The sequence below is a fragment of the Rhynchophorus ferrugineus genome, unplaced genomic scaffold (assembly GCF_030347505.1).
Source record: "Rhynchophorus ferrugineus isolate W39M unplaced genomic scaffold, kcgeb_rfMv2 rfM1, whole genome shotgun sequence".
NCBI classification, from domain to species: domain Eukaryota; kingdom Metazoa; phylum Arthropoda; class Insecta; order Coleoptera; family Curculionidae; genus Rhynchophorus; species Rhynchophorus ferrugineus.
Genome location: NW_027472580.1, coordinates 23492750 through 23513832, shown reverse-complemented (window position 1 = coordinate 23513832; position 21083 = coordinate 23492750). Strand labels below are relative to the sequence as shown.

Sequence of the window (21083 nt, the reverse complement as noted above, 5' to 3'; positions counted from 1 at the left end):
TCCTATCCTCACATATTTGATCGTATCTGAATATATTTTAGTTCAATTACTACACATACCATTTTATACCATATAGTAATATATAGAATGTTAATTTATAATTTCAGAATTGGTTTGTGTGGTCTTAGCAGAAGCGCCATTTCATTGCATTTCATTGATTAGTTTAAATTACCATTAGAGACACCTGCAAAAACTATTTTATTAGGAAAGTATTTCATTGGTTGAGTATTTCATACGCTTCACGTGACTAACCCTTGACGTCACATTCTACTAACCAATTAAATTTGAGATAAAACTCAAGTACGCAAGTTCCAACCTTTTTATTCCTTCACACTGAAAGCAGATTAGGTCTGTGTTAGGTCTGTAGTGTTAGTTAGGTGTTAGTTATAATTATTTTTGCAATGATATTGTGAAAATTGTGGAATGGGTAATGAAAACGGTTAAATTGTATGATATACGTCAGAATAGAGAAGTCATACCAAAAAGTAATAGTTTAAAGAACAGCAACAAAAATATTAAAATTTATGTATAAAACAATTATGAGATACTATCTTGTCTATAGAATCAGTCTCAACTTGGTCTACAAAAAAATTCCACCTATCTCAGTTAAGTAGCTTGGCATAACTATTAATTATAAGTATCTAACTAATATACTTTTGTTTAAGTAAATAGACCCCTTCAAAATAATTGTTAAAAGTTTAAAGCAAATTTTCGTGAATGATATGATGTACACGTTCAGTTGATATCTTTAGAGTGTCTACTATTTCATTCATTTTAAATTTACGGTAATTCAAAATCATATTTTCGTCAGTAACAACCTCCTTTGGCCGTCCACTGCGTTCACCGTCTTGGGTGCTCATTTCACCTTAAACTTAGTATATAACTTAAACTCACTACCTAAACTTAGTATACCAATCCTTGACAGCTGTCAAATTTATACACGCATCTTTTGAAGGTTAGGGCTAACTAAAAAACGTATGTATTTAATTCTAGTAGCGCCATTTATGTGTCAGGCCGGGGACTTTTCAGTTGAAATATTAAATTAAGATTACACTAAGTGTGTCATGGTCAAAATATTAAAACGTTTAACCAATTAGTAAACCAACACTGCCAACAAAGTTCTATGATTAAATTCCATTGCTTATCGTTACCAACTAACGAACTATACGTTGATCGTTGTTTTGACAGCGTTTGACTACTACTCGGTTTAATACAATCCCATATTTACTCATCATAAGTCCAAGTAAGCTTTATTATTGACTGATAAATCAATCTCTTTGATCTTCGACCAAATTTGGTGTATCTTCCGACTAACCTAGGTTTGTACATTTCACACTAACCGCAAGGAAAAAAATATTTCTTCTTTTGATAATTTATAACGTTTGCTCATGGTCTTACAAGATCAATAAATCAAAAAATCATTTGTCTTTAATATTGCAATTATTTAAACTTAACAGAATATCGGAGTGATCACACAAACTAAACAATCACAAACATAAATTTACTACCATGCTCCGGCAGGATTCGAACTATCGCAACAGTAGGTGGACCGTCCTGTCGCATTTAACACTACGCCAACCAAGCCAGCTATTGTTTTGTTTTTATAATTATAATTAAAAAATTGAGAAAAAAAAACAGTGTAGAGTAATTTTATGCGTCTTTATTGACTTAAGAATTTTTCTAGTTTCTTTTGAATTTCTTTCTCTCTTATTTCTTGTTCGATTTTGGCCAATTCTAAAGGTGACAAATTCAATTGTTCAGAAGAACAACTTTCCATCTCTCGTTTTCTCAGACTGTACTTTCTACCACATAAAAACGTAACTAAATGATTGATATCAGCAACACAAATAATTTCCTGTGATACCTAGGTGTTACCTCCGAAGAAAACCTCTTCTCGTAGGACTGCATCTTAAACATTTCCTGATCGATCAGCATGGAAAGACGAATCCTGCTATTGGTCTTCAAATAAGGATTCTCGCCAGGTTTACCAGGTAACACTGATGATGGCTATATTGTTATATAAAACTAAATTTTTATAGATTACCTTGAATCAGAAACAACTTTACCTTCACTCGTGGTGTTTTAGGTGTTGGTAAAGGAATCTTGTACTTTTCCATACAAGCTGGGCATGTAGTTTGCTTCAGATGGATACGGAGATCTTCCAGTTTTCTTTCCGGTCTCAGTCGACAGTGAGCATCATCATGCGCATTAGATCTATGAAAACGCTTTGTATTAAATCATACTGGACGGGAATCATCATCATTTACTCATCGTGTTTATTCAAGTCCGTGTCCTCTTCGTTTTGATTGTCAGCTGCGGTTTCTTGTCTCTTTTCAATGTCCTCTATAATGGCCGTAACACGTTCGTTGAACTTCACCGGCTGGATGTAAGGACGATCGAGAACGTTTCCCGATAGTGATGAGGATGTAGAGTTTCTGCTGCGTTGGTATCTGCTGGCAACCTTCGTAAATTTCTTTGGTTTGGGAATTTCTTCCTCTTCATCAACTGTAACAATCAACTATTCACTATCAACTATCAAGGTATCAAAAGCCGCATTTCTCCAATAGATTCTATTTCTATTATATAGAGCGACTAATACTGGATATCTTAAAAAATCGGTTCGGTGTCTGGTAAAAAAAATAAAATTGTTTTCTAGTAAATTAGAACTTTCATTTTAAACCCTTCGGTAAGTCTACCGAATGATGTGAATGATGTAAAACTACTGATTACAATGGATGTAGCTCAGTTGGTTTATTATCTTATTTACTTATTTAAAAAAAGTTTTTTTCACCAATATACGGCTGTTTGAAAGAATTAGAATTTTTTACACTTTTTTCACATTTCCGAATATTTTGAAAATAGTAAAAATCGATTATAGTTTTAGCTTGATACGATAGAATATATAGAGAAGGTTCACACCAAGTGTCAACTAAATCGGTATTTGAGATATCATGTAAACCATCTCGAAAAAAAGTAGAAAAACGCATTTAAAATTTCGTTTTTAGATGTCACGGTTTAGATGCCGCATCATTTAAGTTATATCTCCGAAAAAAAAATTCAAATATGAAAAATATCGATTGTTTAAAATTTTTACACTAGAATATTAGGATTTACATACAACATTCCCTCAAAATAATTTAAAATTATAAAAACAACGTGGGGGCAAAAGTTCCTCTACCATTTTGATTGCCTATAACTTTTCTCAAAGACAAGATAAGTAAGTTCGGTTATCATAAAAAGTTTATTTGGTCTTTACATTTTTTTTATTATGATGAAAGAATATGATGATATAAATTTTTTATTATATTAAAAATTATATCGGCTAAATGGTGACCGCAATTCGCTATGAAACTTTCGGATCTTTTAAAGGCATTTTTCATGACATCCTGCAACATCTGAGGCTGATTTTTTCAATTTCCTGACGAATATGGTCCTTAAGATGTTGAACCGTTTGGAGATTATTCACATAACCTAAACTTTTGATTTTAAAAAACCCCATAAGAAAAAGTCTGGTGCTGTTAAATCCGGAGATCTGGCTGGCCACGCCAAATCGCCAATTCGTGAAGTGAGTCTTCGTGGGAAAACGTAATTATATAATTGAATTGTTGAACGAGAGGTGTGTGCTGTGGTCCCATCTTGCTGAAACCGTATATTCTCTAGTCCTTACTCTTCCGTTTCAGACACAGAAAAATTTCGAATCATGTCTTGGTACCATTCAGCAGAAACAGTAACTGCAAAACCTTGGTCACTTTCAAAAAAATAGTGACCAATGATGTTTCCAGCATTAATACCACACCATACAGTTGTTTTTAGTAGAAGCAATGAAGTTTCATGAATTAATTGAGGATTGTCTGTTCCCCAAAACCGACTCTTCTGTTTATTGACGTGACCACTGAGAAGGAAATGAGTTTCGTCGCTTATTATCAATTTAGATAAATAATCTTCAATTTCACTAGACAGCCTTAGGATTATATGAATTGCATATACGTCAGGAAAATATCTATATTTCATACATTTGTTACTCAGATGAACCAATCATTAAGTCTGCAAAATACATCGGATTGTTGAATGTATAGTTGTTGATAATTTTTCGATATTCAATAAAATCGATATATTAATTTTGTAGGTTTACATCAAAATTAAAGAAACGCGATTTGTTGGGATAGGACAGAAAACGATACTGATGCACAAAAAATATTGACACTTCAATACATCAACGACCAAAAACAAGATTAAAAAATATATCGATACATCAATATTTTTTCGACAAGCATAATTGAATGTAGTTCAGCCTGCTTCAACTGAAAGAACAGGAGGCTTTCTATAGTTTAAAATGTACGCAATATGTCACACTGTTAAAAAGCTGTATATGCCAGTAGTGCCTCTGAGAAATATATTTTGATATTTATGTATTATTTACTTGGTTTGTCAGTTAATGCAAACTGAGCCGATACTACCTATACCGACTGTGGCAATAGTCACCGGTTCGAATCCTGCTGGAGCATGGATGTACTTCATCAGCAAAGAACAAGAGCAACAAATTACGTTTGTTCTGTTCGTAATTTAATTTTATGTATATATCACCAAATTATGTTATTATTTTTGTACTGTTTAGGTTCGGCACCGAATTCAAACTTATGAGTTGGTAGTAGTTAAATTAATATTGTAAATAGATGAATAGATTTAGGTAGATACTAAGCTAAATGACGTATATGTAGTAGAATATAAAATTCGTGTAGTAGATAGGTTAAATACGTTTTTTGTTTATTTTATTTAGTTATTACGGGGATTATTATGCACACATTTTATTTTTAAACATTTTCTTTTTGTTAAAAATATAAGTTTGATTATTTTTTACTTTTTAGTGAGTTCCTTATTCATTTTTTGAAGGCGGTTCAATTTTTTTGTTAAAATTATTTTACATTTCTCATTCTAGTGTTAGATATTTACTCAATAAATTACGTAGTTATTTTATTAAGTGTTACAATGGATAGCCCAAGTAAAATTACTATGAGGAGAAATAGGAATAAAGAAACAATGATTGAAAATAAGGAATATTTCAGCTCTATAAAATCGATTTAAATGTTGAAATCCCTAATGTAAAAGTGGGATACGAAGATACATTTCCAAAATGACACAGAATAGATAGAAATAAATATAATCCCAATTAAGAGAGGCATTTTTCAAAGACTCATGTTAAGTCGTCTTAAGGCTTCTGGCATTGCCATGAATTATTTATCTCATCGTCTCAATTCAACAAAATATAATATTGGTATCAAAAAAACTAGCGCAGAACTGATTAAACTGAATAATTTATTATACATGAATGATCTTAAACTAATAGCTGTTACATAGAACCAATTACACTATCATCCAGGACAGCTTGAACAAAATCATTCTAAAATGCAATTTGCTCATGGATGCTATCGGGGGTAATAACGTCTACAAGTATCTAGAGATAAAGCGGGCTCAGCAAATAAACCAAATATCAATGAAAAATGAGCTTGGATGCGGGTTTATAAAAGGCTTAACTTTTTGATATTTCTAATATCTGAGATAAGTCAATGTTCGAGGGAGTGAGAATACATTTTGGTTAAAACAAACATATTAGTTTATAATCTATATATAAATTGGCTCAACATTTTACCTCTCTTTTTGAGGAAAACGAAGCACCTGGAGGCGTGAAATTTGGCACGGTTAAACTTACATGAAGGAGGAATTTTTAGGCCTACAATTTTTGTGTAATAAGCGCTACAAAGGAGCAAATTCCAATAGAACGAAGTACGCCTAAATCAAACAATCAGGAATAGCCGTCAGATCGATGAAAAACCATATATAAACAAATATTTTAAACTCTCTTTTCATTTCTAACAAGTTGTTACCGTTCTGAAAACAATGTTAATTATAATACTTTTATTATATTCAGTAGTGTAGTAATTTAAACTTAGCAACTTTACTTTGTTGATTATTGAAACTTAATGCAAATTAGACTTAATTAAATGCAATTTAAAACAACTTAATCTTTGAAATAATTTAATTATATTTTACTTTGATACATTACAGACATATTACTTTGATTAATATTATATATCAAATATATTTCTTATCTTATGTTGAAATTATTGTCAAAACAAGTATTCGTAACATATCATTTTAAAATTATTCTCTTTACTCTATCATATGACAAACATAATAAGCATAATCAATTGTGGTCGAATTTCGACCACGGTATGATCACTAGTATATATAGTATAATTAAAACCGTGTACTCACGTGATCAAGATGTTTAATGTATTGCCTATTGCAATTTGCTGGTGGTAAAAATAACCCACAAAGCGGTCTAATACCAGACATTGCTTTTAAAATAATAAAAATTTTAAAAATATGTAATAAAATCAATGAAGACTTATTATTTCAATTTGTGTATTTATATGAGTTTAGATGGATATTTCAAAATGGGACCAATATACCCAATGGTCATGCATGGCATGATGATAATAAGAATAACAATTGATTAGATTTTATTAGTCATAACATTTATTAATAATTCATTTCAGATATATTATTCTTCAAGCTGAAAATAGGTATGGTTAATAACATCTTCGGTTTGGATGTTTGAAATGTTAGATAGATTGGAAATAAATTGCTTAGTTATTCACTTGAACGCAACTTTCTAAAATGGATTACAATTCAACGCTGACAATTTCCAAGAAAAGATCATGAGAGTGGAAACAATAAGTGAGTATATAATTAATATAGCATAACTGTAGGAAATCTTATTGTAGAATGTGAAAGGTTCTTGTGCATATATATGTGTGTATTTATTCAAAATATAAATGAGCATTTGGTTAAAATTTGTGAGGAGAGAAAGAATACTAAATGTTTTGTAGATATAGCAGACTCATTAGGATGAATGCAGTGATTAAATGTAGTTTCGTCAAGAAATATTTATACAGGTAATAACAAAATAAACGAAGGAACAATAAAGCGGTATCAAAATGACTTTACAAGGAAACACTATACCGAAGAAAACAAGAACTATGTAACATGGAACTATGTGTGAAAACAAGTAAAAAGGTAAATATGTTCTTTAGTAAAAGTAAAATATATTACTTGGATATACAATTGTTAATTAGGTGGGTTAGATTTCCAAGGGATACCACTACATGAAAAAAGGGACTGGAACTCTAACTCATAGGTGGCATGGAAAAGAATTCAATGCAAATATAATAAAACATAACAGTAACCTACACACTATTATATATGCTATTATAATATATGCATTATATGTACTATTAGAAATGATTAGAAATACATTATTTTGCCAGTCCAGGGCGCTCTTTGTATTCGGTGTTCAAATAGCCTCTTTTAAAACGTCGAAACTCGTACTTATATATTGAAATCGATGAAGCACGGTTGGAATAAGCTACACACAGCATTCGATGACCTTCAGTCACGCTTTTGTTCAAAAAACAAATTAACAAATTCAAATATTTTCAACTTACTCCAGAATTTTTGGGTTCACATTTCAATGTAATAACACGTACTGAAAAGCGAAGCTTCACCATGAAGTTGGTTACAAGTCAACACCACCTTTTGTAAATCGTTTAAAATTACTTTATAGATACATACAGCATATGCATGTAGATAAAATATATTTAAGAACCGTCGATATTATCTTGGTAAAGTTATAATATCTAACACCATAATCAAACGACAAAGGGCAATTTGAATAATTTAAATATAGTATCCGTTTATTTATTTGTTTTGTTTGAACGGAATTACCTCATAATTCTCTCCGCCTTATTACTTTATTGATTTATTTTATTTGGTGAAGAAATATTGTTTCCTCTGTTACAATAGCTCGACAAAAAACTCGTTGTTTCCAATTTCTCGTTGTTCGCATTTAAAATAATTCATTCGAGTCTCTTTAGATTTCTCTTCCGCTCGTATTTGTTAGTAAAAATTAAGAATAATCTTATATAATGTAGGGCTGTTTTATATCAGAGATGTTATAATTAAGTAACAATTACGTCAGACTGTTAAATTTCTACTTAGCTACATGGCAAATATTTAGTTATAATAATACACGTAATGTCCGTTCAATAAAACAGTGAACTCACGTACTGAATCACTCACTGAATTGTTGAGTTTTAGTTCATTGGCTTTGACATACAACAAAATTTTGATATAAATAAAATAATGTTTTAAAAAATTCTGTTATCAAATATAATTTATTTTAACATTATAGTCCATCAAATGTATATATTATCGAAGGACTTAAAGCTACAATTAAGTACACAGTTATAACAGTTTGTAGGTTAGGGTTATATTTGATTATATTTACAGTGAACTTTTCGAAGGTGTTTTAGGGTAAATTATTGTGGCTCGGTGAATGGAGGTAAAACGAAATGAAACAGTGGTGTTTACATTATGTGACCGTTAGTTATTGAAGTAATATAAAAAAGTGGAAGATACAAAATAGACAAAACGGATGGCAGTGGTGTTACCTGTTGATGAGACTTGGGCAGTCAATGGTGGCAAGTCTAAACCAAACGATAGTGACTGAATGATGGAAATACCCTTCAATAACATCCCAAATAAACGTCTCGGGGTTACCAGCTATTCGTTATCGAATTCTAGTTGGCGCTGCTGGCACTCCGCCCGTGTTCAACATCTGGGATTATATTTCTGGGTATTTTGTAGACCGTTATTCCACGATGTAAAATTCGACATGCCTCAAGCTCGCTACAGTGTTATTAACCATTCCTGTTTACAGGATGAGGAACAATATATTTGCAATTAATTATTAACAAATGTTATGACTAATAAAACCTAATCAATTGTTATTTCAACGTTTACCTATTTCCATCAACTTTTGTTATGTTGACACTATTTTTATTAACACCTCGCTATAAGTGACCATTGGGTATATTGGTATCACTCAAATACACGAATTGAAATAATAAATCTTCCTTGATTTTATTATCCCATAAGTCCCATTAGACCTCTTATTATCTTTACACTATTTAAATTATATATTACCCAACAGTGTATGAAAGGATGTTCTACATACCTCAAAGAGCTTATATTTCTAAAGCTTATATTTCTAAACATCCTACGGATATTTTTCAGACTAACAGTTTCCTTTGAAATAATCGTATTAATTGATGTTTATATTGAAAAAACTACTCACTGTTCCCTCTTTAACTACAATAAAATGAAAAGAAAAATATCATCTGGTCCTAAAACGAATTTAAAAATTGAGGCAGACAGTACATTAAACATATTGATGACATGAGTTCACTGTTATTTCAAATAGACTATTTGTCTATTGTATGTATATACTTCAAACTATTTATTTTAATCTTGGTATTAAAAATATTTAACCAAAGAGAACCGAAAAATTATAATTACCAATATCGTACTCGATTTTCTTGACATTCGCAACGTCTGTTATATTTTTCTGTATAAAATTGACATCGGTATGTCGTCCAAGTTTTCGTTCCTGTTCGGGAATCTTCGCGGACAGCTTTAGCTTGTCACCGTATAACAGTCCAACTTTCTTTAACGTATCTGAAAGATAAAAAACAGTAAAACGACTTCGACGAGGGCCGATTTCAACGTGTCCTTATCACCCTGATCGGTGGTATTTTGCATCTTAAAGCTCTTCCGATGACGCACCTTCCTCGTGTTGGAATCATCACCGTCGGCACCAACCGTTTCCGCCTCCAGGTCCAATAATTTTGGACGCGGAGGAAGTTGTAGGACGTCGTGGCGGATTCGACGCACCAGGTGCTCGACGGAGCCGGTGATGGTGCGCAGCTCCAACTGCACCGACCGCACCCTGAACGGTGCAGTCAAAATGAACGAGGAACAACTAAAATTCAAAGATTTGACATCCGTCAGTTGATTTGCATATGTCAGTTATCGCCAATTGGAAAAAATAGAAATTCAAATAAGAGTCTAGTTCTGGAGAATCTCCCCGCACGAGGCTTTGAATTTGCAACGGTGCCAGTTGTTGAGGATTATACGTATATTTGAAGAATATAATACAGGTTAACCTAATATTTCTGTTGGAACCCAACAATAATTCTTGTATATAATTAGTATACTTGAAGAGCATGATACATATTCTAGAATTCACAAATTAATCTAAAATCTCACTTGAAACTTAAGTTCAAATTTAACTAAGTTTTCTCTTTCATAAACAGTGTTATGTTGTTTAACAAGTAGTTAAAAAACTAAACGCCAAATGATGCAACGAAATACTCTCTCTGGAAAGTAGTAAAAAAGAAAAAACCTCAACAACATAATCCACCCATTAAAATTGACAATAATACCTCGACTAGGAACGATAAAGATAAAAGTTTTCTCTAAACACTTAAAAACAATATTTAATCCGTATCCGTCTGAAATTTTCGCAACAGAAGAAAATAACATAGATGACTTTCTTAACACTCCGTTTCATATGGTTCTGCCACATGAGAAATTTACTGTTAAGGAAATAAAACAATTAATACTTAAATCAATGCTAAAAAAGCTAGTTTTGACCTAATTACTGGAAGAATCATATAAGAGCTCTCAGAAAAATTCAGCAAATTAATAACATTCATATTTAATGCCATGCTTAGACCTAATTACTTTCCTAGCACTTAAGAAGTAGCTCAAATCACTATGATTCTTAAACGTAGGAAAAAATCAGAAGACGTCTCCTCTTATCACTACGTAGTATAAAACAAAGTCGCCTTTTCTGTCCCTATATCCCTATGTGCGCTTAAATCTTTAAAACTACGCAACGGATTTTGATGCGGTTTTTTTCAATAGATAGAGTGATTCAAGAGGAAGGTTTATATGTATAATACATGCATAATATACTAAGGCAACATTACTAATTTTAGAGGTTTCTAACGTGATGTCGTAAATTAACCTATTTTTTTAGGCTTATTTAGCAATTAGCAAAAACGCTGCCTAACCCTACGAGTTAGATCAAATTAATGTACTACAGTATTGTACACCATAAAAAGGTCTACAAAAAAGTCCGCGATGGTATATGTTTATCTTTTAGGGATAACCCACATTAACCATTTTTATTGTTTACTTTTTACGTGAGAAAATGGCTTATTTACGAAGCTATTTTAAGCAATACGGCATTAATCCTTATCGAATTAAGTACCTTAAATACAGTGTGCAATTAATATAGGTCAATATGGTTCCTTACAGCATGTAAATTAAACAAATATTTTCGGAGATATTACAAATTTAAAATTTGCGTTTAAAAATGTGTAATGTAATAAAAATTGTATGAATTTAGATATTCCAAAGATAGCAGGAAATCTTCATAGTAAGTATAGGGGAAGAGGAATTGTTTTACTCCAAATTTAATGCGTGCAGGCCAAGGGCAGTAATGAATGAACCAAAAATACTGGATCGATTTTAATCATGTTTTCATTGAGTGACATAGGCATATATATTTTATGCCCGTGCAAAGTCGGAGCGGGCCGCTATGTTTTTATATACAACGTTCATATTTTTTCTGTAGTGTATTTAATTTAGTATCAGCATTGCACCCGTGCGAAGCCGGGGCGGGTCGCTAGTAGTCCTATAAGCCTATTACCTGTGATCTCTAAACTTTTTGAAAAACTATACATTAAAATACTCAAAATAATCGCAGTGGAGAGAAATATTATTCCAGACCACTAATTTGGCTTCCGTAATAAACACGGAACAACAGAACAAATACATTGATTAGTCACCAAATTAATAAAAACTTAAACGATAAAAAATATTGCTTCGCTGCATTTCTCAAGACAAGCAAAGGATTTTAATAACTCTCACCCCTCCCCCTTTGATACACTCTCATGAATTCCTCATCGACAAAAGCCAAATTTAGAAGAAGTATTTTTAACAAAATAGGAACTCCAACCTTAAAAATATTCAGGCAAGCTGAACTTCAATGTTTCTTGTTCAATTTTAATCCTGTGGGTTGACCATATGATCAACGAGCTGTGACTTTGATGAGATATGCTCACATATAGGACATCGAATCATATTTATCTGTATTTTTACTTTTGCAGGGTCAACTATGGCTAAAATATAATGAATTTGATGTAGAATTGAATGTAATTTGCAAAATTGAATGAATAGGTACCTAGATGGAATGTCCACATATGCCTGTACGTATTAAAAGTGTTATAATAGCTACACAAGTACAAGAACAAATAAACTATTGCCAACAAAATTATTATTATTCATAACCATACAAAAAGAGCTCCTACCAGTGCCACGGTTAAATCCAACATGGCTGATGTAAGTTGGATTCTGCCTCTCGATTGTTTGTAAATCACAACGTCGTAAAATCATCGAATACCAGTTGGAGTTCTCCAGAAATAACCACTACTATAACTAAAATTCGTCTGTATAGTAGTCCTACCAATGCAGGCTCTGAAACCACTTTTTTGATTACATAGTTTGAATTGCCCTACAAATACTCAATGGATTGACTCATTTATATGCGACACGATTGTTTGTTTCTATGGTTTGCTTCATTTTGTTTATGACGCCATTTTTATGTGCTTGATATAGATCAGAAAACATAGAAATATAGAATGGGAACTTAAATGAGCACACCCGTATTGCCTAGTAATGAAAAGTGTGATACGAAAAGAGTTTTTATTGTTCTAAGATACACAACATGCAGTTTGGCTCCCAAGAGCATCACCTCATTAAGCTACACCGACCAGGCTTTTACTGATGCAATATTTTTCTTCTATAAATTATGTCAAACAAGAAAAGCTACCCGAAATGGACTGCGGTCATGGCTAAACCCATGGTCAGCTTCTTCAGGGGGGTGGCGCTAGTCGTACCTGAAAAAACCCAAAGTTCGACACCCTTCTGGGAATGCAATATTTCTTTTTCAGTGGAATTATATTTTTTTATATATCTTATAGTTTAGCATGTTAATATTTCATAATATTTGTATAGAATATATAAACTATTCAAAGTTTTTTTGCACATATCTCATCAAGATGTTTAATGTATTGCCTGTCGCAATTTGTAAATTCGTTTCAGAATTTACTTATTTATTACTTGATTATTTTAACATTATAGTTCATCTAACAACTATAGTTAATAAACAATAGTTTACAGCCGTTTATAGTTTACAATAGTTTATAGGTTCGAGTTATAACATCTCATCTTATCTCATTTTATTCTAGTTAAAAAAAGATACAATGCTGTATGATTAGTTCGAACACATGAACGAATGAGCCTGTCAAAGTCGTCTGGTTGTCAGACGTCTGCAAAATTCTTAAAAGCAATAGTGATAAGAGGTCATAACTCTAACTTATAAACTATTGTGGCTATATCATTAACTGTAGTTTTTAGATGTACTATAATCTTAAAATAAATTATATTGGATAACATTTTTATTCAATTATTTTATTTAGATTTGAATTTTTTATATGTCAAAGCCAAACTGAACTAAAACTCAGAGTTGATGCGTTGACGTTTTGATGTCACAAATTTAAATGACGCATGTACAAAATAACTTTGAACAGACTATAGATCTTTCACTTATCATATTTGAAAAATCATTTAAATTGTTTATCATCAGTTTATTTTTTTCATATAAAATATAATTTCATAGAGTAATTCATATGATAGCGATTGCTAACATATCAGTTATTTTGAAAAATCGTAAAAAAGTACATACATTTTCAACATTTTAATTTTCGAATCAACAGTGGTTATCAAGATAAAATTCTTAAAAATATTATTAGGAGTTCGTTATATATTTGGATCAAACAAGTAAATGCAATATTAATAAGGAAGGACTTTGGTTTTCTATCAGTATAACATTACTATAATCTATTCAAACTAATAATATTACTAAATAATAAGCATAGATGAGAATCTATATTATATAGTCTATTCAAAATAAGAGTGAACTGTCGTCTTCAAGATGTTTAATATGTTTTTGTCGTAATTAGTAACTTCGTTTCAGAATCGAACATTATTTTCCTTCTCATTTTATTCTATTTAAAAAGAGACAGAATGCTATCTGATAAGTTCGAATATATAACCAAACCATCCTGCAAAAGTCGCCCGGTTGTCAAACGTCTGCAAAATTCTTTAAAATATTAATCATAATAACTACAGGTTATAAACTGTTAAACGTTGTTTTAACGCTTTGATTATTTTGATAAATTTCAAATCGCTGCTTATTATTACCCTGATTGAAAATGCCGTAGCCAGACAGAATACAACAGCCTCTAATCAGTTACTTCGAACAGAAATGAAATAATGGAGATCCCCTTTTGCCAGTAAAATTCGTTAGAGAGTTAAGAATGTTTAATGTCAAATAATAAATTGAGGCGGTTGTTATCGAAAATATTTTTAACGTGTTGCACCTGCACTGAAAATTAGTAGACACGGTCACTGAAATATCTCAAAAAATCAAAATTATGGATAATGATAGAAAAATGATAATCTTGAATCCACCTAAACCGTCCTCATACCAAGCGGTTGACGAATGATGATAAGCTTGATGTTAGCTATATCAGAGATCAAATATATGAAATGTAAAAAACAGTGAGTAGTTTTTTCAATATAATCTTAATTTAATACAATTAATTCAGAGGAAACTGTTCTGCAAGTTTCAAAAGTATCTATAGAACATTTAGAAATTTACAGCTGTTTGAGGGGTGTAGAACATACTTTCATACACTTTCATACACTGTTGGTGAGTGTATGACTTAAATGGTGTAAAGATAACGCACGAATTCAGACATTGCATTTAAAAGAATACAATTTTTAAAAGCTTACAATAAACCAAGGTTTCTATTTAAATGAGACATGGATATTTCAGAATGGGACCAATATACCTAATATACCTAATGGTCACTCAAAGCAAGGTGATATAAAATAGTATTAAGACAACAATAGTTTAAAGAAAAAGGTGTAAAGATTGGAATAACAATTGATTAGGTTTTGTTATTTGTCACAACATTTATTAATAATTCATTGAAGATATATTTTTCTTCATGCTGTAATGGTTAATCAGTTTGGATGAGCTCAATCAGACACATTGAAGAAGAAACAGCTTAGTTATTCACTTGAATGAAACTCTCTGAATAGGCGATTATGATTCAATGCTAACAATCTCCAAGACATGATGATGAAAGTGGAAACAACTAAAGGTGAGTATCCAATTAATATATGATAACTGTAAGAAATCTTATTGTACAGTGTGAAATATTTACGTGCACAGATATGTGTGTAATTGTTCAAAATATAGATGACTTTTTGCTTATAATGTGTGAGGAGAGAAAGAATACTGTTTTGCAGATATGGCAAATGCGTTAGGGAAAATGCAATGATTAAATCTAGTTTAACCTAGAAATATATTTACATGTAGTAACAGAACAAACTAAGGAGAAATGCAATGATATCAAAATGGCTTTACAAGCAAACGCTATACGAAAGGAAACAAGAACTAAGCGTAAAAGGTGCATATGCTCTTTAATGAAAGTAAAATATATTACTTGGATATACAACGGCCAATTAGGTAAATTATGCCTCTAGGGGATATCACTAAAACCTAGAGCTCTAACTCACAGCTAGTATAGAAAGAAGTTCAATGTGAATATAATAAAACACAACTCTAAACTACAAACTATTATAATTGTATAATTAATTGTAGTTTTAAGTCCTTCGATAATATGTGCATGAAATGTATGATGTTTGATTAGAGTATTTTTGTATAATTATTTTGTTTTAATTAGAATTTGGTTGTACGTTACAGTCAAAATGAATTAAAACTCAGGATTGATGCGGCAACATTAAAATGTTTTGACGTCGTCAATTCAGATGACGTGAGTTCACTATGTTATTGAATGGACTGTATATATTCATATACTGTAGCTAAATAAGCATGCATGAGAATGTCATTATATAGCTGCAATAATGATGATCATTATTACCTGTAGATTATAGGTGAGGATGAAAGCTCGTCTAAAAAGTTTAAGATGCTCTTCTTGGTAAAAAGTTTTTTTAGTTCGGCGACGTCGTTGGCCATCTCGAAGATCTCTCGGTTCTTTTCTGGGTTGGACTTGTGCAGCGCGCTCAGCACGGTATTGATTATTTCTCGAATTCTTTCGTTAAGAAGGAGCCTGTTTGCCAGTCGGCCGTCGTTGATGGGGTCGTTCATTCTTCCGGATTCGATTTCTTGAATATGATTTTAAAGTAAAGTTTTGTAAAAAGGGTCTTGGATAAATTAAACAAAAGTATCGTTTGGAACAAGGGTCTAATACTGGAGAATGATGGCATGTCCACAAGGATTTATATTTGCCGGCTCTTGCAAATTATGTGTACATTTAAAGAATGTATTATAAAGGGAATAAACTATCTTGAATTCACAAATTGACCTAATATTTCTGTTGAGACTCAAGTTAAAATCGTTCGGTACATTTTTCTTCTCCTACCAATATAAAAAATATAATATGAAAAACCTTTTATAAATATCTTCCTACATGGACTTCTAACTGAACCAACTGCTGTTCACTACTGATCCTGATTAACGAGTTGAGTACAGTAATGCAATCCTAAAGCCCTCTGGTCAAATAGAGAATTTTTCGTCTAAATTAATAATGAGCTATGGGGCCCATTTTCTTCTCAGTAGCCACGTCAATAAACGGATCAATCGGTTTTGGGGAACACATAATTTTCAATTAATTCATGATACACCATTGCATCCACTCAGAACAACTGTATGGTGTGGTATTCGTGCTGGAAACATTATTGGTCCCTATTTTTTTGAAAATGACTAAGGTATTTCCGTTATTGCTACTGCTGAATGGTACCAAAACATGATTGGATATTTTCTTTTGCATGAAACGGAAGAGCAAGGTCTAGACGACGGTTTCAGCAAGATGGGGCCACAGCACAGCTCGTACAACAATTCAATTATTGAATGACGTTTTTCCACGAAGACTAATTTCGCGAAGTAACAATTTAGCATGGCCAGCTAGATCTCCGATTTTAACAGTACCAGCCTTTTTCTTATGCTGTTTTTTATATTCAAAAGTTTATGTGAATAAGCCTCAAACGATTAAACATCATAAAGACAATATTCGTCAGGAAATTGAAGAAATTCAGCCTGAGATGTTGCAGGATGTCATGAAAAATGCCTTAAAAACAGCCGAAAGTTGCATAGCGAATAGCGGTTACCATTTAGCCGAAATAATGTTTCAATCATAACTAAAAAAAAATTTTAAGACCAAACAAATTTTTTACACAAAACAAACTTACTTATCTTTTCTTTGAGCAAAGTTATAGACAATCAAAATGGCAGCGGGACGACGTTCTAAAATCGTAGGATGCTAAAAACTTCGAACGTTGGTCGTTTGTCTTTATGATAACTTAAATCTAGGTATATAACTAGAAGTACCGATCGGCTCTATCTCAGTTTCTGGTGAAATAATGTTTATACATGTCACTGCTGTATTTTTTATTATATGCACCTCACTACATAAGATCAGATGGTTTGATTCTTTTGAGTTGTGTTCTATTCTGGTGGCCTCCAAAAGCTTCAATATTTCAAAATTCTCATGAGAATGGCGTTTTTCCTCATGCCGCATTGCAATTCTCTTGATTTCTTGACTGACTGTGGTGTATCTGAAGGTCTCGATGTAGGTAATCAGTCCTATAGTATTTGTGTGCACCCACAATACCTCTCTGAACTTTGTTCTGAAAAATTTGTATTTTATTTATGTTACTCTTTGCGGAACATCCCCATAATTGAACTCCGTATGTCCATATAGGTTTAAATATGTCCTTATATAATAACAATTATATTATGTACTGATAATCGCGATTTTCTTCCAATTAGCCAGTATATTTTCCTATATTTCAATTCCAGTTCTTTTCTTTCTAGATTCATTCCGAGATATTTAGCGTTGTTGCTATATGGAATGAAAGTATTATTTATGTTATGGGTGCTTGTACGGTCTGTTTATAGGTGCACATGTACAGATTTACTTTCATTAATTCTTATTCTCCAAGCTTATGTCCGATTATTTATTTTGTCATTTCCCTGTTGCAATTTTCGTGAAGCTTCTTCACTATTGTCTCCGACAGCTATAATCGCAGTATCATCAACAAATGTAGCCATCGTAATATTCTCCATATGTGGTATATTACAAGTGTAGAGTAGATAAAGCATTGGTCCGAGTACACTTCTTGTTTCACTCTAAAGATTCTGGCTGTAATATAGGATTTTAATAATTCGGTGTCTTGTTTTGGTAGCATTTTCTGTAGTTTGTGAACAAAGCCTTCATGCCAAACCTTATCGAAGGCTTGAGCTACATCTAAGAATACAGTTGACCATACTTTTTTACTTTCGTACGCTTTTTCAATAACATCTGTTATTCTGTAGACCTAGTCACTTGTTGAATGCTTCTTTATAAACCCAAACTAGTGTGTTGGTATTAGGTTTTTCTTTCTATGATGGGATTTACTCTTTTCAACAGGAGTTTTCAAAAATATAGGTCTATAGACTTTTATTTTATTTGGTGACTTCCCAGGTTTTGGGGGAATGCAAAAATGATGGTTAGGAAACGATAAGTAATGTCAATGTTTCGAGTACTGGATATATTTGGAGAATCCCAACCGGTATTCTATATTCAATAGGTAGAAATAAACGTACTTTAACAGCCATTTTGAATTTGACCCTGACACTTTTAGGAGTTATATTTTGACAGGTTAAGAATTTTGTTGTTGTATAGTTGGTTGTGCCCTGGCGTCGTCATGAAGGATGTCGTCGTTTGCTTCGATACGCGATTTTATGATGAGATTTCTTCATTCCTTAACCAGCTTGCTTAACCTTCATTAAAATTAAACTTAAAATTACCGTTTATATTTGATTCCCCCTCGTAACAAGTTCGTCATATTAATAAGTATTTTTTATCTTATAGGAGGCGAAAAATGTATCAAAACATTTTAACTTAAAACTCGATAATTTATTCCATTAATAGTATATACTTCAAATATATGTATAATTTTCAACAACTGGCAAGGTTGCAAATCCAAATCCTTCTGCGCATGCGGGGACTGGCTTAATATGGTGAATTTTGAAATTTTGTGCTTTCGTGGTGGTAAAGGCGACATGATGGTCCATCTGCTGTTGCTATGGTCGCGGGTTCGAATCCTGCTGTGACATGGTTGCAAATTTATGTTTATGATTGTTTAATATTTATGATTGTCCTAGGTAAGAGTGTAAAATTCGACAAGGAAAATGATCCCAGTCACGCCAGTAAGTAGGCTGGGTAAGACCGGATGTCTTCTGGGATTATTTCTAAGTTGGTTACTTGCCAGTCGGTAGGCTTAATGTCGAGAACCGTGGTTGGGACGTCACGTTAAACTGTAGGTCCAGTCCAGATAAACCCTCGTTGGTAAAAAGGAAACTTTAAAATATATAAAAAAAAATTAAATGAATTTATTTTTGGTAGCCTTTCTATAGTTCATTAGTATTAAAAATCAATATTTTTGTGACTTTTTATTTTAGTGATCTAGCTTATTGTTGAACACCCTATTATGTTGTTATGACTCACCGATGGTGTAAATGGGCAGCATACTGGTCATTTTTTGCTCCAAATGAATGTGTTTCCGTTTAGATCTTTCCAGCAATCGCTCTAATGGACAGTGTATCTTACATAAAATTGCTGCTTTCTTCTTCGGCGGCATCAAACTTTCGGTGCGATGAGCAGATATAAGATGAAGGCACATTATTTTATCTTTATCGATTTCATCGTGGGTGAAAAGCATATGATGAAGTTGCTATAACATATAAATGCATAATAGTATACAATGTGAGATATAATTCATAAATTACCTCGAAATCAATTCCTGATTTTTTCGAAACTTCTAGTTCCACAACACCATCCTGCTTTTCTACTTCCGAGGGTATATAGTACTTGCTCAAACCCTAAAACAAATTCAATTAATCGTACCAAATGCTCACCGCGTCTCGTTTTACATGATTACTTGGTCGAATATATTAGATTGATTCCGTAAAACATCGTTTTTACCGTATTTCGATTTGAAAGATAATTTGTCATTCCTCAGCATTCGTAACATGGTTTTTTTCTCATTATCTAGATGATCGAGTTCTGTCTTCAATTGATTCTGTTCAGCTCTGTTCCTAACATTCGCTAAGCTCAATCGGCTATTTCTGTCCAAAGATCTAATTGAAAACGCGCTCATTCTAAATTTAATAATGTCATACTGAAAATTGTTAATTATTAATATCATGGTGGCGCCATCTTTGGGGTATATTTTGATTTATTAGCTGTATAATATAGTAATCTAGAAAATATGTAAAGATTTCTAATTAAAAATATCATATGTATTTTATATCGTCGGACATAGAATAGATAATTATTATTATATCGATGATTCTCTATTCTATGATTGTCGAACTACATCATCTGGAATATATGAAATAGATAGCCTTTACAGAATTTATGCCTCATATATCTCGTCTTCAATATATCCATAAATATATCTCAATCGGTCTTTATCATTGCCATTTGTAAATATATTTTCCCCCTTAAATAAAACACTAATAGTTATAAAAACAATGCATTTTATACAGGCGGATTAAAACTACCTTTATATTTTATGATTTTGTAAAATGTGGTATTTTAAATACTACTTAAGTTTATATATGTATTAGATTATAGCAAGATTTTTTAGCTTGTCCTAGGCAAGTGTAAAATTCGGCAAGGAAAATGAACTCAGTCACGCCAGTAACCAGGCTGAGTAAGACCGGATGTTTTCAGGAATGATTTCTAAGTTGGCCACTCCCCAGTCAGTAGGCTCAATGCCGAGGACCGTCGTGGTTCGGAGCCCACGTTAAACTGTCGGTTCAGTCAGATAAACCCCTAGTTGGTAAAAGGACACTAAAAAATATATGTCAATTAATATAGGCATATCAATCATTTCAGGATTAAAAGTGCATAACATATATTTATAAAAATATAATAATAACCTAAATTAATTTTGGCCATACTCATACCTATTAA

At 32.1% G+C, this 21083-nt stretch overlaps 1 protein-coding gene across 1 annotated transcript; it reads right to left on the bottom strand.

Moving 5' to 3' along the window:
• Positions 1 to 1646: 1646 nt before the first annotated feature.
• On the bottom strand, positions 1647 to 20451 carry LOC143206516 (uncharacterized). Its single transcript, XM_076419094.1, has 10 exons — positions 20044 to 20451; positions 19892 to 19984; positions 19611 to 19836; positions 15984 to 16227; positions 9639 to 9880; positions 9418 to 9576; positions 2268 to 2505; positions 2067 to 2214; positions 1865 to 2007; positions 1647 to 1802 (listed from the first exon to the last, which is right to left on the bottom strand). The coding sequence occupies exons 1-10, from the start codon at positions 20308 to 20310 to the stop codon at positions 1661 to 1663; spliced, it is 1902 nt and encodes a 633-aa protein (XP_076275209.1). The 5' UTR covers positions 20311 to 20451; the 3' UTR covers positions 1647 to 1660.
• Positions 20452 to 21083: the final 632 nt, after the last annotated feature.

Bases quoted from the DNA above. Each gene is read 5' to 3' on its own strand.
- LOC143206516 (XM_076419094.1), bottom strand. From the start codon at position 20,310: ATGATATTAATAATTAACAATTTTCAGTATGACATTATTAAATTTAGA. The intron at 2,506-9,417 runs GTAATTATAATT...TGATTGTTACAG, and splicing joins GAAAATCGAGTACGATATTG to TTGATGAAGAGGAAGAAATT. The intron at 2,008-2,066 runs GTAAAGTTGTTT...ATAACAATATAG, and splicing joins CTAAAACACCACGAGTGAAG to CCATCATCAGTGTTACCTGG.